General features: G+C 46.4%; 1 protein-coding gene across 1 annotated transcript in view; it reads left to right on the top strand.

Annotated features, from left to right (window-relative positions):
- Nucleotides 1-27,860, top strand: part of LOC135210248 (zinc finger protein ZPR1-like) — a 147,978-nt gene that overhangs the window by 19,473 nt on the left and 100,645 nt on the right. Inside the window, exons 2-5 of the mRNA XM_064243097.1 lie at nucleotides 7,068-7,194; nucleotides 15,296-15,545; nucleotides 16,649-16,809; nucleotides 17,077-17,364. Of these exons, the coding sequence (XP_064099167.1) occupies nucleotides 7,093-7,194; nucleotides 15,296-15,545; nucleotides 16,649-16,809; nucleotides 17,077-17,364 (801 nt within the window). The 5' untranslated portion in view covers nucleotides 7,068-7,092. The remainder of the gene's footprint in view (nucleotides 1-7,067; nucleotides 7,195-15,295; nucleotides 15,546-16,648; nucleotides 16,810-17,076; nucleotides 17,365-27,860) is intronic.

Raw genomic sequence — 27,860 nt, 5'->3', positions numbered from 1 at the left:
GAAGTGTTTGGTGACAGTGTTGTGGAGGGGGCGCCTGATCGTCTCTCTCGTGCTCCTAGACCTAGACCTCTGTCAAGCTCCCAGACCCAAGGGAGAAGGCATGTCGACAGTCGAAGGGAGGCGAGAGGGGTTGACTTGCGATCAGTCGTCCCTTCAGGGCCAGTCCTGTTGGTACGTCCCAGGATGCTGCAGTACGCCATAGAAAAGGTACGATAACTGGGAATGCCGTTATTCTTCGGATAGTTCAGCCTCGGGAAGGAGTAGGCGGTTCGCGGAAGTATCGCGTCCTCTCAAGAGGTCATACTTTCCGTCCTCTTCACAGGAGGAAAGGGCTTTCGACCAAGAAGGGTGGAGTAGCCCTGAGATTTTTTCATCGGAGGATGAAGAGATGATCCCTATCAAAAGGAAGAGGGTTTCACGTCAGTTGGAAGTTCGCTCGCCGCTTCGTGTTAGCCCGGTGCGTCCTCGATCTCCTCATCATCAGGAGTCTCGTAAGGAGGCGGAAACGAAGGAGGTGCTGCGGGACATGCAGCAGAGATTGGCAGTGATTGTTCAATCAATGGGAGAAGCCCGACAACCTTCGGTTAGACGTAAGGAACACGTCTCTACCCGGTTAAGTCCTCCAAGAGGAACGAAGGACGTACAACGCGATCCAGGACGCAGTGCGTCCCTTAAGAAGGACGAAGTGCAGGACGCAGGACGCAAGAGGAGAAGTGATGGACGCATGGTGGGACGCATAGGGGCGTTCAGGAGAAGCAGGACGCAGGCGTCGGCAGCAAGTCAAAACATTGTCTCGACAAGGAAGAGAGGAGTTTTATAGGGAGTCAGTGCCGCATTCGCTTTCTAAACAGGAGCTGCATAAGGACTCTGAATTGGAGAGTCAGCAGGATCTTGGTTTTCAAGATATTTCTTCGCAGGAGGAAGAATTTGCGGAGAGTGCGGAAGAGGACAAGACGGAAGCACCTTCTTCGGACTACAAGCTAACAGAGTGCCTTCTTTCTTTGTTTGAAGGAGATTTTCAACCTTCAGGCCCGCCATCGCCTTTGTCGCAATTTTCGAAGACGAAGACAGCCAAGAAATCGTCGTTTTGAAAATGACTTTGTCCATTTCGGCCAAGAAAGCCCTTTCAACGCGTAAATGAAGTGGTTGAAAGGAGAAGAAAGAGTCGGGGAAGACTTCTTTTGTATTTCCTCCGGCCAAGTTGGCTTCGAAGTCTGGTGTTTGGTATGCTACGGGGGAAAGTCTTGGCCTGGGAGTGCCTGCCTCCTCCCAGGGAGACTTTTCCAAACATAGTGGATAGCTCCCGTAGACATGCTTGCATTCAGAGCCAAAGTGTGGTGGACTTCGTCGGAGTTCGACCATTTACTCAAAGGTATCTTTAGGACCTTTGAGGGGTGGTTTTAATTTTCTGTTGACTGGTCGTTGGGGGCTCTGGCTCGGACTTCGGAGATGGAAGAGTCGTCAGTATCCGAGTTGTCGAGAAGTATTATGTCCTGTATGGATAAAGCCTTGAGAGATGGAGCTAATGAATTGGCTTCAATTTTTACAGCAGGCGTCTTGAAGAAAAGACATCTCTTATGCTCGTTCGCTGCTAAAGGAGTGTCGAACGCGCAAAAGTCGGAGTTGATGTTCTCTCCTCTGTCAGGACAGCTTCCCTCAGAGATCATTAAGGACATATCTCTCCTCTCTTCTCCCCCGCCTCGGACTCCAGAAGGCGACTCAGATCTTCTTAACGTCATGCATCTGCTAAGGAAGTATTTACCTTCTAAGGTCTGAATAAGACTAACGAAGGATACGAAGACAGCACAGCAGCCCTTTCGGTAGGACTTTCGCTCGACCAGCATTTAGAGGGAAAAGAGTTAATTCCAACCAAAAGAGGGGCCAAAACTTCAACCAAACAATGAGTCAGAAGTCCTCCAGACGTGTGTGGGGGCCAGACTTTTAGACTTCTGGGAAGTCTGGCAAAGGAAAGGAGCGGATCCTTGGTCCGTAAAGGTAGCGAAGGAAGGGTACAAGATTCCCTTTCTCAAGAAACCACCTCTCGCTACAGCTCCGAGAGCCCTAGGGGCTCATTACATCGGTTTTAGAGAAGAGAGAGGCTCTTTGGTCATCAGGTCGTCACCATGATAGAAAAGGGGGCAATAGAACCGGTTCTGGATCACGAATCCCCAGGGTTGTTTTACAAACCGTCTGTTTCTAGTACCGAAATCATCAGGAGGTTGGAGGCCGGTACTGGACGTAAGCCAGCTAAACTTGTTCGTAGAAAAGACCAAGTTTACGATGGAGACGAAAACGATTCAGTACTGGCAGCGGTACGACCAGGGACTGGATGGTAACACTGGACCTTCAGGATGCGTACTTCCATATTCCAATTCATCCAAGGTCCAGGAAATATTTGAGATTCGTGATCCAGGGAAGGATTTATCAATTCAAAGCCCTGTGTTTCGGGCTGTGCACGGCGCCTCAAATTTTTACAAGAATGATGTCGAATGTGGCGAAGTGGCTTCATCTGGCAGGAGTCAGAGTCTCTCTCTACCTCGACGATTGGCTCATAAGAGCACAATCAAACAGCAAATGTCTGGAGGACACGGACGTAACATTGGAATTAACTCAGCAACTGGGTCTGATGGTGACCTGGAAAAGTCACGATTGATCCCCTCTCAGGAACTAGTTTATTTGGGGATTCTGATATCCTCAGTGACTTTTCGGGCTTTTCCGTCACCCGAAAGGCAGACCATGTGTATACGGAAAGTGCAAGAATTCCTATGGAAAGACCAATGCTCAGCGAGAGAGTGGATGAGCCTGCTGGGGACACTCTCTTCGTTAGAGCGGTTCATTTCACTAGGGAGACTTCACATGAGGCCCTTACAGTTCTTTCTGAACGAAGTCTGGCCAAGAAGATCGCAACCAGATTCCTTCCGGTTTCCAATTCCTTCGAAGATAAAGGAGGAACTAAAGTGGTGGCTAGTTCCGGAGAGGTTGTCAGAGGGTACGTCACTCCAGCAGAGGAACCCAGACCGGATATTATTTTCCGACGCGTCAGACGCAGGCTGGGGAGCGACGCTGGGCCCTCGGGAGGAGTCAGGCCTTTGGAGCGAAGAAGAAAAGGCATGGCACATAAACAGGAAGGAACTGATGGCGATCTTCTTGGCTATGAAAGCGTTCAGACCGTGGATCAGCGGCAAAGTGGTGCAGATCAACGCGGACAATACCACAGCTCTGGCATGTATACGGAAACAAGGAGGAACCCACTCGTTGTCCCTTTGCAACCTGGCGAAGGAGATTCTTCTTTGGTCGCAGAGAGAAAACGTGCACCCTGCTCACCAGGTTCATTCAGGAGAGAAGAACGTCAGGGCGGATCTGTTGAGCAGGGACGGACAAGTGCTTTCCACGGAGTGGATGTTGCATCTTCAAGTATGCCAGAGACTGTGGAAGCTCTGGGGCACTCCAGTAGTGGATCTTTTCGCTACCGCAGCGACGAAGAGCTTTACCGAACTATTGTTCTCCAATCCCGGACCCTCTTGCAGTCGCAGTCGATGCCTTCCTACTAGATTGGACGGGTCTAGATGCGTACGCTTTTCCCCCGTTCAAGATTTTAGGAAAGGTAATGAAAAAATTCAGGGAAAGTCGAGGAACAAGGCTGACCCTGATAGCCCCATACTGGCCGGCCCAAACGTGGTTCACAGAGCGAGGGGGTTTTCTAGAGAAGCAAGCGAAGGCAGTTGCAAGAGCACGAAGGCCATCGACTATCAAGTGTACCAGTCGAAGTGGGAGAACTTCCGTAAATGGTGTAAGAATCGGAAGATTTCTTCATCCAGTACCTCTGTGACACAGATTGCAGATTTCCTGCTATACCTGAAGAAAGAACTAGGTTTGGCTAATCAGACGATTAGAGGCTATAAGTGTATGTTGTCTGCAGTGTGTAGACACAGAGGTTTAAACCTGTCCAATGACGCAGATCTTAGAGATCTCCTCCAGATCGTTTGATACAAAGAAGGATCGACGGTGCAGAACCCCTTCTTGGAATTTGGATGTCGTTCCTCTAAATTCTTGGAGACGGATAAGTTCGAACCTATGGGCAGTGCGCCTTTGCGAGAGCTAACGAAGAAAACTATCTTCTTAGTAGCCTTAGCTACAGCTAAAAGGATTAACGAGCTGCAAGCTATTGACAAGCAAATAGGATGGAAGCACAACAAAGCAGTTTGTTCTTTTCAACAGGAGTTCTTAGCAAAGAATGAGAATCCTTCGCATCCATGGCCAAGATCATTTGAGATTGAAGGACTGGCTGATCTGGTAGGTCAACAAGAAAGGGTTTTCTTTGCCCAGTAAGAGCCTTAACGGTTTTTTACGTAGAAAGAACAAGAAGCATTAGGGGAACTTCATGTTCTCTGTGGTGCTCTGTTAAAGATCCTACTAGACCTATGTCTAAAAACGCAATGGCTTTCTTTGTAAGAGAAGTCATTAAAGATGCTCATTTGCTTTGTCAGGAGGAATGCTTCGGTATAATTAAAAGTTAAAGCTCATGAGGTGAGAGCAGTAGCTACGTCCTTAGCATTCAGGAAAAATTTAGCCCTCAAGGACATTATAGATTCAACGTTATTGGAGGACAAACTCTGTGTTTGCCTCTCATACCTTAGAGACGTGAAGACAACTTTTGATAATTGTCAAACGTTAGGCCCGTATGTATCCTCAGGTACAGTACTGGGCAAAGGAGTTTCCACCCCATAACCTAATAACATGCTAGGTTTTTATTTTAATTAGGTTATAGTGTTTTTATGGTTGTCTGAGAAGGTTAAGACCAGCTCAGTCTGTTGGTTAGTGTTTATTATATGTGTGTGTGGTTCAGGTGACTAACTTTCCTAGCATGAATGCCCGTGGTAAATGAGGGCTAGGGTTCTCTGTCAACAAATTGGTCACGTCCAGTTGTCAGGCCCTTATTGTTAGCTTTCTCAACAAACAGGTCACGTCCTAGTTGAGAAGCTACTAAGGTTTAGCAGGCTAAAGAGGCAGGGACCTACGAAAGTCCAGCTACCCTTAGCAGGTAAGGAACATAATACATAGTTCTAAAAATTTAGTTAATTTTTGAATTATGACGATGTTGCTGTCTATGACCCACCTCCAAATGTGTCAATCAGCTATATATATACCTGCCAGGTAAGTGTCATGCATAAAAATGGTATTGTTATGATACAATAAAGTTTTATGCATACTTACCTGGCAGGTATATATAATTAAATTCCCACCCTCCCTCCTCCCCTCAGGAGACAGGGTTCAGAGAAAAATCTGAGGGGAAAACAGGGGGGAATAGTTCCAAGTACCAGCGCCACGGGAGCGGGGTGGCCATCACCTGAACTACCAGTGTACTAGCGGTTGCCGCGAGTTTTGAAATTCTGCCAGTGCGTCAAGAGGATAAGCTATATATACCTGCCAGGTAAGTATGCATAAAACTTTATTGTATCATAACAATACCATTTTTTGGTCGATTGAAAGAGGGTGCAGGAGTTGACCCCTTTCAAATCGTAGTGCTAACATGTTAGTGTGGTCAGGTGATCGGGATTGGTCGTTAGGCTCCTTGTGTTGTATTAAATACCTAAAGCTCTATCATGTAAGAGGGTTAGCCCCGTTGGTATGATACAGGTCAAGGTTCTGCCATGTAAGTGGGTCAGCCCCCATTGGTACGATCCAAGAAAAGGCTCTACCATGTAAGCGGGTAAGCCCCCATTGGTATGATCCGAAAAGGTTATCAGACGCAGGTCTCATCCTCTCTGTAAATCTGATGGCAAGCAGACTCATAGACAGTATCAATGAAGTCTTCTTCCATATCAGGTAGGAACCAAGGTTGTTTTTTGTTAAATTACCTACAAACGTATGTTGTTTCCCTGTTTTTATTTAAAAAAAAAAAAATAATTAATTAGTGTAACTGTCTCTTGCCCTCCACCAAGGGTGTCAATCAGCTAAGTATATATCTGCCGGGAAAGTTGCATGTACAAAAATGATATTGTTAGTATACAATAAAGTTTTGTACATACTTACCCGGCAGATATATACGATTAATGGCCCCGCCCAGCCTCCCCTCAGGAGACAGGTGGAAGAGAAAAATTCTGGTTAGAAAACGGGAATGGTTCCTATTCCCCGCCACCCAGCGAGGGAGTTGGGCTGTGGTCACCTGACCTACCTGTCGCGTGTGCCGCGAGTTTTGAATTCTGTCGGGACGTCAGAGACTATAGCTAAGTATATATCTGCCGGGTAAGTATGTACAAAACTTTATTGTATACTAACAATATCATGTTTGGCCTGTTTTTGCCGTCGAATTTCTCATGCCAATCCCTTTCATCCTACTCTACATCTGCTCCAGGTTAAGTAATTTATGCTAGCCTTCATTGCAATTTGTAACAGTTTTTAAAATGAAATGCAGTGATTCAAAGATCTGGGCCCTTTTGTTGTATTTTTTTTTTTACAAAACTACGCTTATTCCACTTTTCCTTAAGCTGACCCTTGGTTGTGCAGACTTACCATGGACTGTTTGGACATGTGTATCGCCTTTTACTTCCCAATGGAGCAAATTCAGAATGAAGGGTCAAGGTTACTGTAGGCCAAGTAAGTGTTTCTATAGTAGGAATTTCAGAGGGTAAAGGACCTAAACACTTATTTTTACTTAAACCTAACCTAGGATGCTGTGTTCTACCCTGGCTGGGGGTAGTATGCTTTACCACCTTGGGCCTTCCAGTTGTCATGACCCCTCACTCGGCATCCTAATCATTCCCATCTAACCAAACCTTAGTAACATGCAAACCTAGCATGTGGAGTCTGCCCCCAACTCCAGTAAAAGGTGTTTAAAATTGCAAAGAACTTGCACTGGCCTTCTATATCTGGGATTGGAACCTCTTATTTGGGGTATTTCCACTGTATGTATATGTATTAAACACATAGTTTACAGTATTGATTAAACTTTAGTATACTGATATTGTACAGAATATATTATATATAGAATAGTTTTTTGCTGTTGCTATTTATTTGCTAATCCAGGTATGACATGACAGACACTTAAGTTTTTTTTATTCTTTCAGGAACTTCTGCATCTGAACTTTCAAAATGGGAGATACTATGCAGCCAATTTATGTGGATCTGGCATCTGAAAGTGATGACCCTCAAGTCACCGAAATTGACAGTCTGTGCCTAACATGCCATGAAATGGTGAGAAGATATTTGCATTACAGTTCAGTATTTACTTGACGAGTTACCTAAGACCTCAGCAATTGTTAATTGTTGGAACTCCCTTTCAGAAGTATTAGGTTTTCCAAGGTATCATCAATTTTTTTTATTTGGGATTAAGCTTACCTACTATTAAAGTTAGCTTATATCTTTGCACTGTTAGGTGGGATTGGTATTCAAAATAAACAAAAAAATTATGCTTGGCTGACAAGGTTGGAATGAAAAAAAAATCAGCATTTTGCCACCATGTGGTGGTAGAATGTTTACAATCATAAGAGAATTCTTCCTGCCAAATCCTTCTACATACAGTGTGAACTGGGTGTACTAATTTTGATTATATGTTGGCTGATTTTTTTTTTTTTTTTTTTTTTTTTTTTTTTTTATCAAAGACAAAGAAGTATATTTATTTAAAGATAATCACTCACCAATCCTAGTCAGAGCATTGGACTGTCTGAGTCAACAATTATTAATATAAAATATTCTCCAATAATAGATCTACCTCCTTATTAGATTGTGCAAAAGATTTGAACTTGTACACACGGGGAATATTTATCTTAAACCTATACATGTACACTGGTACCTTTTAGTTAGCAACAAATTCCTTAAAGAAGACCCAAGATTCAATAGTGTAGGATAGAGGACACCTCAGAACTGGTGTGACAATTATGGGTAAATTATCTTATTCTTTCACCCCTCTTGTTATTTAACATAACTGGAAACTGTAAGTTTTAGGGAGGTCGTGTAAGATGTTAAATTCAGTAATGAATGTAACATTGCAGGTGGGAATTATTAATTATAAAAAAATACTTTATGTGCTGCCTGTGAGCATATATATATGTGCATTTGTATTCTGATTCTGTGCTAAGCTGAAACGTGAGATTACATGACTGAAGGTGTTCTTGTACGTTATTAGGACTTAAATATTTTGTGATTCAGGTGTTATTCATAAGGCTTTATTTTCACTGGGGCTTGTGTGCCTACCCTTTTGAGTTCCAGGAACAATAGTAATGAACTCGTATGTATGGGTATCTTGTGAGATATCCTGGCAGCACTAAAGGGCTAAACATTTTTGTAAAGACCTCTGATTTTGCAATTAGTACAGGGGTTATCACATACAGGTCACTATTGGGAGGATTAAGCACATCTTTATTTCATGCATTAATCAAATGCATTCCTCCCCACTAACACTTTGAGGAATTAACAACTTGTATCCTCACCACATAAGTTGAGCCATTCCATTGAGGAGTGAGAGATGTGTATTTCTGGTGATAAAAGTTCACTCTCGACGTGGTTCGGAAGTCACATAAAACTGTTGGTCCCGTTGCTGAATAACCACTGGTTCCATGCAACGTAAAAACACCATACAAACACCTAAATTGAGCTTCATATGTAGTAAGTTGTGGGTTTGTACTTGAACATAGACGTCTAGTAACAATTATTGTTTAAGAATAGAATTTTATATTTGTAAGCTCCTAAATTATACTTCCCTTCTCCCTGCCCTATATTCCAGTTGTCAAAGGCCACCTAAATAAAGAATTAAAATGGTTGACAGCTGTGATTTGATCAATTGTGCTGCACATAAGCACTGTACCTGATGAGATTTGAAAAAAAGCATTTGTTCATGAAACTTACCTGTCAGATATATATATATAGCTGTATTTTCTGAAGTCCGACAGAATTTTAAAAACTTCCGACACACGCAGTGGTTCGGCCAGGTGGGGTTTTTAGTACCCAATTACCCGCCGCTGGGAGGCGGGTATCAGGAACCATTCCCATTTTCTATTCATAATTTTTCTGTCGCCGGTGCTGAAAAACACCTGTTTTCAGTACCTCCGTCTTAGGATTTTGGAAACTTCATTGCCGCTAAGTATCCTAATTGTCTTTTGATTTATTTACTTGGATTTGTGGGATTTGTGGCTAGGCATACGCTATCTTAAATTGATTTGAATTTGATTCATTTTTGCATAAAATATCTGAATCTAGTTAGGCTAGTTTCAGACGGGGTTGTCTGCAAAGATAGGGTGTGGCTACCGAAAGCTTCGGTAGATCCGCACTTGGTATGTAGAGGGGTATGGGTCTTGCTTCTTTGTTGAGATTTGTCATGTAAGGAGTGGGAGGACTTTTGTCTTATTCCGCTAGGAAGGACGTATGATTCGTATGTACGCAATTAATCAGTAAACAGTCTAATTCCGTAAGGAAGACGTATGATTCGTATGTACGCAATTAATCAGTAACAAAAGTCAGGGTAGTGAACCTGCTAACCTTCCTGTAGACTTTATTTTGCCTAACCCTTTAGTATGGCCTACGGGCTATGAATATGTCTACGAGAGGTGCTCGCTCTCCTTCATTGCTGTGTAGTGCTACTTCTGTAATTGGTTACTCCTAACCTGCAGTGTTGCCTCCTTCGGGCCCTAAGCAGTGTCTGTAGAGAAATTGCCCTTTCTCTTCTGATACTCTTTTTCGATTCGTAACTTAGAATCGAAAGTGCTTGCTTTAGAGAGTAAAAGTGAAGTGCAGAAGTGCAGTGATACCCCTTGTGTAGTGGAGGGTGCGTTAGATCGGCCTCGTTTCGCCTCTAGGCCGGGACCTCTGCTTGACTCCCAGGACCCGGGGAGGGAGCATGTCGAAAGCCTAAGGAGGGTTACAAGGAACCCCCACCGATCTGGCGTGCCTTCGGTAGTTTCTAATGAAAATCCCCAGACTGCCAAAGTGCGTGCGCGTGCACGAATCCTGAAAGATTGCTTCTGTCCTCCGAAGGCGTCCTCCCAGTGCAGGGGTTGGAGCTTTCGCGCCCTCTAAATAGAAGCTTTATAGAAGAGGACGCTTCACGTCCTCTCTCTCTCTCTCTCTCGTTATGCGTTTCAGTGAGAAGTAAGAAGGCGAACGTCGCCTGAACTCGTGTCCGTCTTTCCACCGAGAAATACGTAAAAGAAATCATAGTAGCAGGAAGCTTTTGAGAGCGGACGCCCGGGACGCTCGGATGGACTCCAGGCGCGCGCGGGTGCACGCCAAGCGCGCGCCAGTGGACGCCGAGCGCGCTCCAGTGGACGCCGAGCGTGCACCAGCGCACGCCAGGTGTGTCGCCTGGCTGAACGTTTCTGTTGAACTCTTCAAGCTCTTGTTTCAGATTTGGGCCTAAAGAATTTTTACCTCTACCTTCGGTGATACCTTCTACCTCACCTGCAAAGAATGTGAAGTAGGCAGTGCTTCGGAGGAAGCTTAAAGTGAACAGACAACTTCTTCTTCGAAACCCAGCAAGACATCGGGTTTCGTGAATTCAAGAGGTCTCTGTCAATTAATATTGCTTTTCGCATAGGTGGATGGAGTTAAGGAAAGCTCTAGGGAAGATCTCGTTTGCTCTACCGCAACCTTTGCCATTCTGCCAATAAATTTAAGTTGCCACTACCGCAGTCAAGACTTTGCGATAAGGCAGTTACGGGTTATGTAAGGCTCGATGTCCTGCACGTCAGGACTCTCGGCAACGTTCAGTAGGATTCTTGCAAAGGCACTCATCAAAAGGACGCTCTTCAGGAAAAGCGCAAGACAGGACTTCCTGCCATACTGCCAATAAATTTTAAGCTTTAGCAGGCATTAGTTGTGATACGGGAGAGGAAGCTGGTTGGAGAGTTTCTTCCTCTTCCCAGGATAATTTTGCAAGCTTTTTAGCCCATCTGAAAGGGTTTTTCAGATGATAGATTTTGTTAGTTTCTAGTCGGGACTACGCTGCCGAATTGAACATCGTCGTTCTACCTGCCGTAAGCCCAGTCTCTTAAACAGGATTCTTGCCCCTTCCTCGTTTGAGACGGGAAGGAATCGGAAAAATTAAATGCTCGACTTCCTGGATTACGTTTTGTCAATTCAGTGACTTTCCCCCATTGACAATATACTTTCGTTTTGTCAAGTAAGTGGGTATCCCCTCATTGACAAAATATCTCTTTGTCCTGTAAATGGGTTAGTTCTCATTGACAAACATCTCATTAACTTGATATTGCGTAAGCAAATAAGCTCTTATTGACAAGATTCGGAAGAGCTCTCATTCGTCATTCGCAGACTCGTACAAGAAATAGACTTGTAGACTACGTCAATGAACGCTTATGTCCAATAACATAAGAAGCTTGAGCTGACTGCTTCGATTCTCTTAAGTTTTGTTCATGAAACTTGCCTGTCAGATATGTATGTAGCTGTATTTCCGAATTCAGCTATATATATGTCTGCCAGGTAAGTATGAACAAACTTTATTGTGATATAATTCATATTTTGCCTTGCGTTATTTTACTTCTGGTGGTTTTCAAGTCATATACGCTTGCTGTAGTTACCTCTTCGGATGGCAACCGAGAGTTCTATTGTCTATTTTACGGACATTGTAATCGTTACTCCCTGCAGCCTTCCAGGAGTTTCCGATTTATCTTTTACCGTTGTATGGTAGTGTTCTGACGACACAAACGCATCTATATATTTAGCGTTTTCTGTTTCGCTTAAATATACCAGCTTGAGAATCTTTCTGCTCAAAAAATAACGGACCTATTTCTTCGTAGAATAGGGTAGCTGGCAACTAGACATAAAGTTAAGAGACGACGTTCGTAAGCTGCTGGCTGCTGCTGTCACACTGTCTGTCCTCCAGTCCAACCGAGCCAGTAACAGATCATGCGCTGTAGGTTACGTCTCTCTCTCCTGCGGGATTGACTGACTAACCGTATCTTTGTGCTGACGGTTACGTCTCTCCTGCGGGATTGACTGAAATAACTGTATCTCTGTCCTACAATCACGGACTTTAGCCTAAGATTGAGGGGATTTCTTACGTGAATGAATAAACGTTGCATTCGTTTTGACTTACTATGTTCAACAGAGTTATCTCTTAATCCTTTCGGTGCTCGTTACCGCACGGTATGGAACTACGAGTCTACCGCAACATTGCACTTTTATTTGCTCTCCTGCTTAGGGAAGTAAGCATACTCGGGGAGGGAATGGATGAGCTTGCTGGGGACCATTTCCTTCCTGAAGAAGTTTGTTTCCCCGAATAGACTGCAATTCTGACCACAGTTTTTTCCTACCGGGAAACTGAAATATTATTCTAGATCTAGGAATGATTCTGAACATCTCTCAGTGCGTCTATCACCTGAGGTGATAGTAAGAAGGTGCCGGACATCTGGATAGGGTTTCAGATGTCCTGGATCTTAATCTGAAAGAAGTAAAAGCGATTCGGTAGTCCCTCCAGTCCTCGAAACGAGTTTTTGGGAACCAGTGGTCCAGATCAACTCTGATATTCCACAGCTCTCTCATATCTTAAGAAGTATCTTCTCTCGGTCCTTGTTCGAGTTTACGAGAAAGAGCCTATTATAACAACAGGCGTAGAATGTAACGATCCTCTACAGGTTCTTTACAGGATTGCAAAAGTCCGTACGAATCGTCTCGATCGACGGCAGCAACTATTCACTTCCGAGTGGAATCTTTCTTTAGAAGTAAGTTGAGAGTTGTGTAGACTTTAGGGACGCCCTTTCATTCTTCTCTTCGATATGTTGAGGACGAAGAGGCTTCTTCTCTGCTCCCTAATTCTCGATCCGGGATCGGTTACATTAAACGCCATCCTATGATATTGAACGGGGATGGATGTTTAGTCTCTTTTCCCCTTTTTCAATCGCTTAGGAAATGTAATAAGAGGATTTATGACGTCACAGGGAGCGACAATGACGCTGATCGCCCCATGTTGGCCTTCAGGATCATGGATTCACAGAGGTCACATACTTCCTAGTTCACTTTCCAAGGACCTTTTCCGAGAGAGTCGGTCTACTCTAACTCGAAAGGTACCTATAACCTCTCCGCTCTGAGTCTGACTACGTTCAGACTATCGAGATGTTGACAGGAATAAGATTACCGTCTTCCATTTCCGTCTAAGAAGAATGGGATAAGCTGGCAGTCACAACTATTAAAGAATATGCAAATATGTTGTTGACGGCCTTTGGGCTCAGAGATTTGCGTCTGTCAAACAACAAAGCCCTTCACGATCTTTGAGTTCTGTGGAATCTCGAAACTCGCTCACCATCTACTTTTTGTCTCACCTGTTTTCTCGGAGTCAGACACTCGTGCGAGATCAGGCGACATATAGTAACCCTGAGTTTCTTGTTGACGAAGTCGGTTGCGTTTATACACCCCCAGATGATCGTGTAACATGAGACCAGGTTGGACTGTCAGGCATCTTCCTTCGGGACTGAATTGCTTTTTGCTCCTCGCTCCTTTCTCCATGGCACCAGAAGCTCGAGTCAGGAGTTGATTCGCTGACGACGTTGGGTTGCGTTGATACACCCCCAAGGTTTGCTTAGATTGAATCACCCAGGCAGTCCAGACACTCATCCTTCAGCGAAGAATAGTGCCTTATGGTCTTCAGGGTACAGCCTTGCTGTCCTTGATTCGTCTGATTGGTCAACTGGTCGGTCACCTGACTTTAGTTACAGACGGACTGACTGTGCATGTCCAGATCGAAGCTTTCAATATGGAACTTAGACGTAGTCTGAAGTTCTTGATGTCAAAGCATTCGAACCTCTCCTACCTGTTAACTTCTTGCATGTGATCAGGAAGGCCTTCTTCTAACCACCCTAGATACGACAAAGAGGGTTAGTGAAATTTTAAGCCATCGTCACAAGTTTTGGCTTTAGAGAAACACAAGGCGGTGTGCTCTCTAAGCCTTCCGTTGTGGCCTAAGAATGGAAACCCGTTTTGTCCTTGGGCCAGGAGCTTGGAAGCAAGGATGGCACAAGTTAGTGGGCAGGAGCCAGAGAGAGTCCTGTGCCCTGTTGGGTCTCTCAAGTTTTATCTACATAAAACTCAAGAAAGTCGAAGTCATTCGGGCAATCTGCAGTGTTCCGAAAAAGACCAGACTGCCCATATCGAAGAGCACCCTGGCTTTAGTGTTAAGGAGTTTTTTCAAAAATGCTCCTTCATTGTGTTTGCACAAAGATTTGAAATACTTTTTATCTGAATGCTCACGAGGTGAGGGCGCGCCTCGGAAGCATTTCAAACAGAGCATGGCACTCAGCAACATCCTGAGTACCATGTTTTAGCGAAGCAACTCTGTGTTCACTTCACACTCCCTGCGAGATGTGAAGATGGCATATGAGATCTGCTGCTCGCTAGGGCCATACGTGTCTGCAGACACAATCTTGGGGCAAGAAGTACCACTCATCCTATCCTGTAGAAAATGGTTAGGAAGAGCTCTTAATTTAGTTGTTGAGTCGCCGACAACGGCGACTTCTTAACTCTTAAGCCTTTAGTTAAAACACCTCCTTAAACTTTGGCTAGGTTGGTCAGGTGGTGATATATATATATATATATATATATATATATATATATATATATATATATATATATATTGTACTTCTTAGCCCTCATGGTATGGTCAATATGGTCTAGTCACGTCGTGGTCTCGCCCCTGTTGACAGATCATCTGGAGTGCACCAGCTATATAGGTCTCTACCTCGCTGGCAACTCTAGTAGCACAAGCAGACTTACGTGGCAGTAACCACGAAGCCAGCTATGCTAACAGGTGGAACCAAGATGTAAATCATCTGCATGCATTTGTTTCCCAAAATCCTTCTATTCTGTCCCTCCCACCTCCAAAGGTGGGATTCAGCTATATATATATCTGACAGGTAAGTTTCATGAACAAAATGATATTGTTATGATACAATAAAGTTTGTTCATACTTACCTGGCAGATATATATAATCAAGTATCCACCCACCTCCCCTCAGGGGACAGTGGAAATAAAAATTATGAATAGAAAATGGGAATGGTTCCTGATACCCGCCTCCCAGCGGTGGGAATGGGTACTAACCACCTGGCCGACCACTGCGTGTGTCGGAGTTTTTAAAATTCTGTCGGACTTCAGAAAATACAGCTATATATATATCTGCCAGGTAAGTATGAACAAACTTTATTGTATCATAACAATATCATTTTTGTCAGTCAATACTTATAATAAACAGAATATGCAATCTATATGATGGGTTTGTATTGAAAAATAAAGCATTTTTTTAAATAAAAGCATTTTTTAAAAGTACATGTATTGATTGAAAGGAAATATTTTTCAGGGAAAAACGCGGCTTTTGATGACGAAGATCCCTCATTACAAGGAAGTAATTCTGTCTTCTTTTAGCTGTGACCATTGCGGAAATCATAACACAAGCATTCAACCTGGCCAGTACCAAGAACTTGGTGTTTGTTATCATTTCACTGTGAGGGAGGAGAAGGATTTAAGTAGACAGATAGTACGGTCTAATCATGCCACTGTATCTGTTCCAGAACTGGAACTAGAGATTCCAGCAGATAGTGAAAAGGGAGGTAAGTTCAGCAGAACTTCCACTCTGATTTTTCATTGATTTTCAAAAATTCTTGTATTTTGCATTATCCTAATCATGATTATTTCCTGTGTCACATGAAGCAAAGGGCCTCTGTGAAATTCTGTTACTCATGTCTTTCCTATGCCATGTCTTCCACATATAGCCACTCTTCTCCAGCCTTCAGGTTCTTCATTCTCGTTCTTGTAGGTCTGGGTCTTCCATATCACATACTGTTATCCTAGAGGCTATATGAAGGACATGTCCAAGTCATCCCCATCTCCCTTTCATAATTATCTTATATACCGCATTTCTATTGAACTTCCATAATTTCCTGTATGGTATCATTTCTCACTTTATCCTGCCATCTGACTTGTAACATTCTTCATATACTTCATTTTCAAATTTAGTTTCAATGCCATATCATGATTCATGCTTAAATGGCAACATACATATTGTACTAGACTTACTGATGATAGTTTTAGTGTTTGATTTCCAAAATTTATCCAGCCTGCCTATGATTTGATTTACCTTTTTCAGTCTTTCACCTGTACTAGGTGTCAGCATTCCGAAACATTTGAAAGATTCAGCCTCATTAACCCTTTCCTCGTCTAATGTTATTTCATCACTTTGTACACTCTGATTCATTCTGTTTTTCTTAGAGTCCATAACTTCAGTGTGTGATGTATTCTGTTAAAAAAGCTCCCTCAGTTAGTAGTGTACAGAAGTTACACAAAGTAATTAGTAGCATATCCTAAGCAGTATTTGTCATTTTATTTCAATTTAGATTTTACTTAACATTCAATTACAGAGAAATCTCTGTCAAATGAATTGCTTCTAAAAATAAGTACAATACAATGCCAGCACTGTAAATTTAGCCTAACAAAACCACAATTGATTGCAGTAGTTCTACTGACTTAGCATGTATGCTTACAAGATATATAAAACACAAAAATCATACTGTATCATTATGCTTTAATATTTAAAGCTACACTTTTGCTGCAAGTTGTTTCATATTGATAAAAACCTTTGATTTTTTTTTTCTAATAAGCTTTTAAAACAGATAACTGAAATTTCAAGTTGCTCACATTTCAAACACTGTTACAGAAATCACAACTGTGGAGGGAATCTTACGTCGAACAGTGGAAGGTCTTTCACAAGACCAGTCTGAGAGAAGGTTATACCACCGTGAGATAGCTGAGCAAATTGAAGAATTCATTTCAAAGATAGAAGAACTATTGGAATGCAAAACAGATTTTACAGTTGTTGTAAGTATAATAAATTTTTCAAGCTTTGGTTCCTAAAGTAGTCTATAATTATCCATCACTGTAGAAGACTGAAGTTTTACTACATTTTTCCCAAGTCTTGGTTCTTAAAGTAGTCTGTGTAATTTTCCAATTATATGGAGGAATGAAGTTTTGCTAAATTTCTCATTTTTCATATTGAACAAAGTGGTATATCATTTAGTTGGATGGTTACAGAAAAGTGTCAAGTAATTAATGAAGTAATTAATGTAGGATTCACTGTGTTTTTAGGTGGATGATCCATCTGGTAATACTTTCATTGAGAACCCCATTGCACCCCAGCAAGATCCTTACCTCAAAAGGAAAACTTACAAAAGAACAAAGGAACAAAATGCTCTTATAGGCCTAAATTTTGAAGACCCGGATGAGCAAGAGGTAGCTGAGAAACAGGATGAGGATAATGAAGATGAAGATGAGACTTCTGTTAAAGATGAAGTGCTGATCTTCGACACAATATGCAATCATTGTTCAAAGCCAACCAAAACAAATATGAAAGTAACTCAAATTCCATATTTTAAGGTATGTAGAATCTAGTCAAGTTTCAGACAATATACTCATTGTTTTCAAAGGGGTGAATTTTCACTCAGGTGTCTTTTGCTTCATGTAGGTTTATTATGATGCTTATGTGTTCATAGGGTTACGATGTAGTTGAAAAATCTAGATTCGCTAGTGGCTCGGACAGAAGGTCTCCATTTAAAAATGCAAACAAAGCATAACCAGCCCAGATCATAAAGAGATGTATATACTGCGTTCATATACGTACAGGTTAACCCTCTTACGCCGATTGGACGTATTAAACGTCGAGTCAAAATGTCTCCCGTATGCCGATTGGACGTATCATACGTCGGCTCAAAAAGGTTTTTGTTCCGACACGGCATACAAACCTTCGGTCCTTTTACAATAGGAAGGTACTAGCGGCAGCTGGATAGGTCGTAAGCTTTCGAACAAGGGGTTCGGTAGTTAACTGCTTGTCCGACAGGCGCGCGCGCGCGACTGGGAGGTAAACAAATCACTTTTGCTTTCGGCCTCGCAGTGGATGGACGTGTTGTTCGACGCTCTCTGCCCGCTTCTCGTCGTTTGCTTTCTGAGTATTTGGTTGTAATTGTGTATGAAAGAGTTATTGTAAGTACAATTATTCTCTTTTTTCATATTAATTGCTGCCTTCAATTATTGATTATGATGGAATCTCCTCGCCTCGCTACCCCACCGGAGGACTTTGCCCGGGTACGAAGGGCGTAATGCGGGAAGTTCAGATCGTTCCCGGAGATTGACCCTCATATTTTGTGTGCTCGGTGTCGGGGGCGCGAATGCACCGAGCCGAGCCCTGTGATGTGTGTAATGATTGGTCGGAGGCGCAGTGGACTTTGTATGAGGGCAGGAAGAAGCGAAGGCCTGCAAAGGAGTCGTCGGAAAGCTCTCCCGCGACTCCTTTGGTGACGGACACTTCGTCTTCTTTCCTGCCGCCCGCTCAACTTCCACGTCTCGCGCCATTCCCCTTCGGGGGGGGGTGTCTAGGTCCTCTCCTCTCCTGACATGTCGAGTGTGGAGGAGGGCGCTAGATACCCTGACGTAGAGTTGTACTCTGGGTCCTCTATCCGTTCGTCTTCGCGCGAACGGGTAGAGGATCCTTCTAATCACCCGACTTTTGCCTCCTCAGGTGCGGTTGCCGCGAAGGATGACCTCGGACAGGTGTGGGCATCGTTGGGGCTGCAGGGCGTGCCGAGTGTCCAGGGGCTGCTCTATCATCTCGCTGGCTCCGTGGCGGTCACCCATGCAACGGTTAGCACGACCACCACCACGACCCTTACAACCCCTGGCTATGCTTCACCTCCTCACCTGGTGTACACCCAGCACGCGGTCTCTGTAACACCCACTACATCGGTGCAGGGGCCAGTCGCCGTAACTCGGGGAGTGTGATGCCGCCACCTGGGTGGTTTGCCGTGCTGCCGCGACCGGACTTCATGTGCCCGAAGAGCTCGCCCCTGGACCTCCCACCGGTACCTAGGATGTCTGTGCCGCTGGTTCGACCACCTGTACCGCCCACACAGTCTGCCGTACCTGCCGTGACCACCGCTGCTGTACCTGTACCTGCTCCTGCTGTCTCGTCTGCCGTCCCTGTGATGTTCGCACCTGCTGATGTTGTTCCTGTTCCTGGCGCCGCTGCTCCCGATGCTGGTCTGTTCGGACAGGTACGTCCGGGCCCTGTTGCTTCGGCAACAGCAGCCCCGGCTCCGTCCTGGATGACAGATCTGACGTCGGTCCTGAGGAGGTTGACGAAGAAGAAGAAGAAGAGGAGGAAGGTGTCGTCGTCGTCTTCATCGTCTTCTTCGTCGTCGTCGTCGTCTGCCGCCTCTTCCCCTTCTTCTTCTAAGGCTGCCCCCGCCGAGAAGAAGAAGGTCGCCTCCCCCCCCCCCCCGAAGAGTCTCCTTCGGGAACTTCTAAGGGCCCGTCTCGCTCTGGTGAGACGGGGGGTTCTTCCGCTGGTCGCCCTGCTCCTTCGGGAGCAGGACCCGTGTCTTCTCCCAGCAAGGAAGAAGACTACCGGGGACCAGAGGGGTGCCGGCTAACACCGGCACTTCCTCACCTGCTGTCAGTGGTTCAGCCACAGCAGCAGGATCCGGCTCGGCCGCTCGTTCGCGAGAGGTACCGAGTGTACGGTCGCCTACCAGCGACCGTGCAGCCAGGAACCAGACCTCTGAGTCCGCTCAGCGTCAGGTTCACGGCACGGAGCGGAAGACTGGTGACAGCCGCTCACGCGACTCTCACCAGGCCAGCTCTCGCTCTCGCGGCGAGCAGCTGGCTACCCGGGCGGACGTGACGGTCCATGACCGGCCACGGGCTGAGGCTGGGAAGAGGTCCCCCCGTTCGCCGGCACCAGCCACGGCTGGTACCAGCGAACTGACGCACCGTGAGGATACGCACCGATCTCACCGTGACAGTGGAGCTCGCCGGTCGCCTGACCGTCGCTCTCACAGAGAGCGATCGGGTACGGCGACCAGCACCAGCTCCTCTGACACACGAGACCGGGGCCGATGTTCTCGGTCCAGCCGTCTCCACAGCGAGACGGCTCGACTAGGTCTGCAGCTCGATCGCCAACCGCGGGTTGGCGATCGCCTTGCAGTCCCAATCCAAGCCCGCTGGTTCTACCAGCGAGCGAGGAGAGAGCGTCAGGTATTCCTCTCCCATACCTTCAACCTCCTTGGGTTACACCGGGATGGGCGAGGTATTGAGGAGTGATCGTGAGGGGTGCGCCCCTCAGGATCCCGCCACCGCGTCGTACGCACCAGGCTCGGTTCTCGGACCAGCCAGGTCGTACGCACAGGTGGTTGGAGGAGACCGAGAGGGGGCTGTCGCTGCTCCTCTCCTTGAGGGAGGAGGGTCTCGGGAGGGTGCTCCTGTTTGAGGGACTGGACGGTCCAACTCCGCAGGATGCAGTCACTCCTGAGATCCAGAGGAACTTTTGCCGAGGTTATTGCGCTGATTCGTCAGCACAACGACCTCGGGGAAGGATCGCCGCTCCCACCATCCGAGCCCACGTCCCGGCTCGAGTTTCGTTCTGGGGCCCGGGAAGAAGGGGAACCCAGACCGACGGTGGGTTTGCCGCGTTCGGAGCTTGCGGACTCAGTGCTGGACCAGGTTGAATCGCTTGTCTCCGGACAAGACGGTTCGCTCAAGTCTGGCAGGTCGAGCAAGCTGCTTCCACCTCTCTGCTACGACAGCGGCGGTTTTTACGTGCCATCTGAAGACCCGATGCCGCCCAAACAGGTGAACCCGGAGTTAGCTAGGCTGACCCCGGGTGTGTCTCTGCAACAGCTCCTGTCCGAGAACCTGTGGTTCTCGCAGCAAGAGGGCACTCGGCCCTCGCGGAATCTACGCCATGGCAGCTTTCCAGGCCACCGTCTCCTGGCTAGATCTCTGCGGTCCCTCACAGTATCTAAGGTTCGCAGCCAACTCCGGGGGAATTTCTCCCGAAGATGACTCGGCCTTCGGGAGAATTTGCCAGTCTGGGGGAAGAGCCATCTCCATTCATTGACCCAACCAGACGGTGAACCTGTGGGCCAACCTGGTTCTCCGACGAAGGGACGCTGTCCTTACTCGGGTTTCCAGGGCGACCGGGCGTGAAGCGGCGTTGGGACTTCGAAACGGACCTCTACGGAGTTCCACGTCTCTCTTCCCAGGAGAGATGGTGGACGCTGCGGTGGACAGACGGCGCACTGACGACAGTGACCGTCTGGTTCACCAGGCAGTCTCGAAGGCTTCTGGGCAGCCTCGGACTGCGGCCAAGTCTAAGAGCTCGGCTAGCGCTTCCTCGGCGGCTAAGACGGTTGCTGCGTCGAAGCCCCGGGGAATGACTCTGTCTTCTTCGACTTCTGGCAAGGGGAGCCGTAACCAGCCCTCCTCCCAGCCCTCCTCATCCCGTGGAGGCTCTGGGAAGAAGTCGAAGAAAGGGGGGAAACGCTAGGGACGGCGTTCCCCCTCACCTGCTGCCGGAAGTGGGGGGGGTGCCTGGCCAGCCATTTCGGGCAATCTTGGCAGCGCTACGGCGCCGAGACCTGGATTGTAGATGTCCTTCGGGAGGGATATCTATTACCCTTCGAATCGGCCACCCCTCACCTCCAACCCGGTCCAACAGCAGTCGTACGTTCCAGGGTCATCGAAGGACGTAGCACTGAGACAGGAGATCAAGACCATGCTGAGCAAGAGAGCTTGTAGAGATCGTCACGGATCAGTCACCGGGCTTTTACAGTCGACTCTTCCTGGTGGAAAAGTCTACGGGAGGCTGGCGCCCGGTGATAGATCTCTCTCCCCTGAACCGGTTTGTTCGCCAGACCCGGGTTCACGATGGAGACGGCACGCTCAGTGCTCGACTCCATCAGGGAGAACGATTTCATGCTTTCAGTGGACTTGAAGGATGCGTATTTCCAAATACCCATTCATCAGTCCTCCAGAAAGTACCTCCGCTTCATCCTCGACGGGACGGTGTACCAGTTCAGGCACTGTGCTTCGGTTCTCTCAACCGCCCCACAGGTGTTCACGCGAGTGTTCACTCTGGTGTCTGCTTGGGCCCATTCGCACGGGATACGTCTGATGAGGTATCTCGACGATTGGTTAGTCCTGGCGAGCTCCCGCTCGCAGTTGCTACAGGACAGGGATCGACTGCTCGAGTTCTGTCGCGATCTGGGGATCGTGGTGAACTTCGAGAAGTCCGATCTCGAGCCCAAGCAGAGGATGAAGTACCTGGTATGCTGATCGACACGGTAGCAGGGCGAGTCTTCCCCGCAGACTCGCGGATCAGCAGATTCAGGGAGGCAGCCAACCAGTTTCCTGTCTCGGCAGGAACAGGTAGCTCAGCGATGGCAAGTCGTGATCGGACACCTGTCGTCGCTCGAGAGTTAGTCCCTCACGGGCGTCTTCACCTGCGGTCTCTTCAGTGGAGACTAAGGAGAGTTGGTCGCAGGCGACGGATCCCCCAAGCTTTCCAGTGTCACTGACACAGGAGGTGAGGCAGACCTAGCCTGGTGGCTGGACGACAGGAACCTCTTAAGAGGAGTGCCTCTGCGCACTCCCCCCCACCCCGGACATGCAGCTGTTCTCAGACGCATCGACCGAGGGATGGGGCGCACACCTGGAGGAGTTGCTGACTTCAGGAGTGTGGGACGAGAACGACAAGCACCTTCACATCAATGTACTGGAACTCAAGGCAGCGTTTCTCGCTTTCTCCAAGAGTGTTTTCAGGACCGCTGATGGGACACCTCCAGTGGTGGTTTGATGTGCGACAACACCACGGTGGTGGCTTACGTCAACAAACATGGGGGGCCTAGTGTCTCTCCCCCCGTTGTACCAGTTGACTCGGCAGGTGCACGAGTGGGCCTGGGCAGGCACCACAAATAGAGCTGTCGGCACGCTACATTCCAGGGAAGAGGAATGTAGTAGCAGACACGCTCAGCCGTCGGGATCAGGTGATAGGGACCGAATGGTCTCTACACCAGGACGTGGCGGAAAGGCTCTTCGACCTGTGCGACCAGTCGTGGATCTGTTCGCCACCCGGCACAACAGGAAGCTCCAGGTGTTCTTCTCGGCCGTGCCGGATCCATGGGCAGCTGCAGAGGACGCTCTTCAACACCCGTGGGACAACCTCTTCGCCTATGCCTTTCACGTTCAGCCTGATTCGCAAGGTGATCAGTCGAGCACTGGTCACCCCGAATCTCAGGATGATCCTGGTGGCTCCCAAGTGGCCGCAGGCCATTTGGTATCCGGACCTGCTGGCTCTTCTCCGCAGGAGAACCGAGAGAGATTCCCCCTTGGCACAACCTTCTCGCCCAGCCACACGTCGAGCATGGTACCACCGAGACAGTCCAGTCCCTACGTCTTCACGGCTGGCTGTTATCCACCATCTCTTGCGAACGAGAGGCTTTTCTCGTAGCGCAGCAACAGAGATGGCTGGAAACGTCCGTCAGTCCTCTGCAGCTGTGTACCAGGGGAAATGGGCCGTCTTCTGTGGTTGGTGTCGTAGACGGGGTCTATCTCCTCTCAGAGCCACTCTTCAGCAGGTAGCGGATTTCCTCGTTTTTCTTCGCCGAGAGAAGCACCTCTCAGTCCCCACAGTCAAAGGATACAGAGCCGCCTTGGCGCTCGTCCTGAAACTGAGGGGGTTGGACATCTCGAACTCGTTCGAGATCTCCTTGCTTATGAGGAGCTTCGAAAGGTCTTGCCCACCCAGGAACTCAGGACCCCCTGCATGGGATGTGGACTCTCGTCCTTAGGAGTTTGACTCGAACGCCGTTCGAGCCACTCCGGGAGTCGTCAGACAGGGATCTGACCCTCAAGACCCTCTTCTTGCTGGCCCTGGCATCGGCGAAGAGAGTAGGGGAACTTCATGGTCTTTCCTATGATGTACGACACTCCATGGGATGGGGATCCGTGACGCTCGATTTCGTCCCGAACTTCGTTGCGAAGACTCAGAAACCGTCGGTCCCTGACGACAGGTTCGAGTCATTCACGAGTTCCCTCCCTAATGGACTTCACCGATAATGATGCGGATGAGAGCTGCTTTGTCCTGTGAGGGCGCTACGGCGCTATCTGAAGAGAACTCGACACCTCAGGCCTGAGTGTCGACGCCTCTTCGTTAGCACCGGGGTCACCAAGAAGAAGTATCCAAGAACACTCTTTCTTTCTGGCTGCGTGAGGTCATCAGGAGGCGTATGAGGCTGATGGTAGTGACGACATCCGTACGTCCCGTCCGAGAGCTCACGAAGTCAGAAGTATTGGCCCGTCGTTCGTTCCGTTCCGTAAGAACTTCTCCGTGGCGCAGGTCCTGAAGGCAGGGGTCTGGTCTAACCAGACTACCTTACGTCCTTCTACCTTCGGGATATTGCCCACAGGTCCTTGGATACATTTTCCTTGGGACCCGTGGTGGCTGACTCAACAAGTTGTTAAGCTAACCCAGGACCTCGCAGGCTGAACAGCATCGAGTCCTGGTGTGACTGTGTGGATGGATGTGTGAGTGAGTGAGTGACTGGCTCTCTCTTCCATCTTTTCCTTCCCCTCTACCTGTGGGCAGAGGGCCATGGTCGTCACTACGCTGGATGAGGACGAGCATGCGGTGAGCTATATGACAGAGCCCCATCCTATCCCTTTCACTAGGGATAGGAGCAGAATATCCACCACTTCCTTCTACAAGGGGGGGAAGTGGATGCCTACAAGAGTCAAACCCATGACTTTATATTTGCTCCTGTACAGGAACAAGTTCTTACATTGCTGGTACGAAGAGATACGCATGCCTCTCTCTTAGTACTCGGTCCAGAGGTCTGACCATTGATCCTGCGGTGGCGCACCCCGATCAATTCGGACAGAGGCTTGGATCCCTCCCTCGCTCTTACGACCAGGGAGGCTTCCAAGGTTGGGCGAACACCAGTATGTTCACAAAACGACTCAGATTCCTCCCACCAAGAAGTGAGTCTCCTATTGTAAAATGACCGAAGGTTTGTATAGCCGTGTCGGAACAAATGACAATTTGTCCAAAATTGCATTTTTCCTAACTATACAACCTAGGTCCCCTTTTACACATAGCCCCCACCACCTCATGCCCACCCTCCCCTCACTCTGCAGTTTTGCTTGGGCCAAAAGCAAAAGTGATTTGTTTTACCTCCCAGTCGCGCGCTGCGCGCCTGTCGGACAACAGTTAACTACCGAACCCCTTGTTCGAAAGCTTACGACCTATCCAGCTGCCGCTAGTACCTTCCTATTGTAAAAGGACCTCAGGTTGTATAGTTAGGAAAAAAATGCAATTTTGGACAAATTGTCATTTTTTTTAAATTCGCGGAAAAATACTTATAGGCCAACCAGCCGAAAACTTTTGAATCACGCACCTTGGGGGATGCTGGGAGTTCACGGATCAAGGCGTTGTTTTGTTTACAATCGCTACGCAGGCGCGCAAGCACGAATTTCTTTCTTATCGCACTAAAAAGTATGAGGACACATCTCAAAAATTATTTCATCACTGACATAATTTTGCACCATTTCAAATTATCCTTTACATGAAGTATTATATATGAAAATGTGCGCAATTTCATGCACAATACAACAAAAAATACTCATGATTGTAGCTTTTGTCAGTTTGAAATATTTTTATATAAATAACGGTAAGTGCAAAAATTTCAACCTTTGGTCAAATTGTTTGACTCGACCGAAATGGTCGAGAAACTCAATTGTAAGCTCAAATTTCTTATATTATAGTAATATTCAATCATTTGCCTTCATTTTGCAACAAATTGGACGTCTCTAGCACAATATTTCGATTTATGGTGAATTTATGAAAAAACTTTTTCCTTAAGTTCGTGCGATAACTCTTCCGATAAATTTTTTCGTGCGATTGTCCTAATGTTTGCACCCATTTAAATTTGCCGTTACATAAAGTTTTATATATGGAAATGGTGCGCAATTTCATGCACAATACAATAAAAACAACCCATGGTTGTAGCTTTTATCAGTTTCGAAATATTTCATATAAATAACGTTAAGTGCAAAAATTTCACTTTCGGTCAACTTTGACTCTACCGAAATAGTCGAAAAAAACGCAATTGTAAGCTTAAACTCTTATATTCTAGTAATATTCAATCATTTACCTTCATTTTGCAACGACTTGGAAGTCTCTAGCACAATATTTCGATTTATGGTGAATTTATGAAAAAAAAAAAAAAAAATTTTCCTTACGTCCGCGCGGTAACTTCCGAAAAAATCAGAATTTTTTTGTGCGATTGTCGAAATGTTTGCACCATTTAAAATTAGCTGTTACATAAAGTTTTATATATAAAAATGTGCACAATTTCATGCAGAATACACTAAAAATTATTGAAGGTTGTAGCTTTTCTCTTTTTTTTTGAAATATTTGCATATAATCACGATAAATAGAAAAAAATAAAAAAAAAAAATCATGTTCGGTCAAATTTGACTCTACCGAAATAGTGAAAAACGCCAATTGTAAGCTAAAAACTCTTACGGCCTAGTAATATTCCGTCATTTTTCTTCATTTTGAAAACAAATTTGAAGTCTCTAGAACAATATTGTGATTTATGGTGAATTTTTGAAAAATATATTTACCTTCACTCCGCGCGCCGATTCGCGGCCGCAAGTCTCCGAATACATACATCACATTATCCTAATATGTGCTCCTTTTCATATTAGCCGTTTTATAGAGTTTCATATATCAAAATGTGCGCAAATTCATGAAGAACACAATAAAAAATAAGTGAAGGTTGTAGCTTTTCCCATCTCCGAAATATGTGCATATAAAAAAATATATATATAAAAATTTCTACATTCGGTCAGATTTAACTCGTCCGAAATGGTCGAAATCTGCAATTTTATACATTCAACTTCCCTGCCAGATATATACTTAGCTATAGACTCCGTCGTCTCCGACAGAATTTCAAATTCGCGGCACACGCTACAGGTAGGTCAGGTGATCTACCGCCCTGCCTGGGTGGCAGGACTAGGAACCATCCCCGTTTTCTAATCAGAATTCTTTCTGTCGCCGGACCATCAACATTGTTGTTGGTTCCTCTCGATTGGTTTTCTTTTTTCGCCGCAATTGATCTTCTTGACCGACTTTTGGTGACGTATCTGGATTGTTGGATTGGCATACGCTTTTGTGAACTGTGTGGACTTGATTTGGATTTTTTTCTTTAAATATGTCTGACTCTGGTATGGTTGTGAGACGTTGTGTGAATGTAGGCTGTAAGGTGAGGTTGCCGAAAGCTTCGGTAGACCCTCACACGGTATGCAAGAGGTGCAGGGAGTATGAATGTTCTTTTACTAATACTTGTAAAGAATGTGAGAATTTGAGTGAGAACGAATGGAAGAATCTAACTAATTATTGAAAAAGTTAGAAGAGAGAGAGCGAGGAAGGCTTCTCATAGAAGTTTAAGTAGTTCTAGATCTGAACTAATTCCAAGCTTGGGATCTTCCCCAAGGGTAAGTATTGCTAACTTCTCCTTCCATTGCAGCCCCTTCTCCTATTGCAGAACTGTAGATCCAGCGAAAGAACTTGCAGATCTAAAAGCAGCCTTCAAAATAATGGAAAACAAAATGGCTGCCATACAAGGTAAGGCTAGTGATTTGTCATTAGACAGTGATATAAGTGTCCCCAGTGTAGTGGAGGGGGCATCTGGTTGGCTCAGCAACGCTCCTAGGTCTAGACCTCTTCCAAGCTCACATGCCCAGAGGAGAAGGAATGTCGAAAGCCGAAAGGAGGTTGGTGGAGAATCCCCACCGATCAGGTGTCCCTTCGGCGGTTTCTGTGACACCCCAGACTGCCAAGGACAGCTATTGTAAAAGCGTCCTACGTGAGTGTTTCTCGTCGTCGGGATCTTCATCAACCGAGACGTGATTGGAGAGATTCCGATCGATCTTCGGCCTCTCAAGAGGGGTTGGAGGCGCCGACTATTGACTCGAGCCCTGAAAACTTCCCTGAGGAGTCTCCATCGGGAGTTAAGAAGGCGAGAAGAGCCATTCTT

The sequence above is a fragment of the Macrobrachium nipponense genome, chromosome 39, assembly GCF_015104395.2.
Source record: "Macrobrachium nipponense isolate FS-2020 chromosome 39, ASM1510439v2, whole genome shotgun sequence".
NCBI lineage: Eukaryota > Metazoa > Arthropoda > Malacostraca > Decapoda > Palaemonidae > Macrobrachium > Macrobrachium nipponense.
Note: the sequence above shows the minus strand (reverse complement) of the source record. Positions and strands in the feature narration are given on the sequence as shown.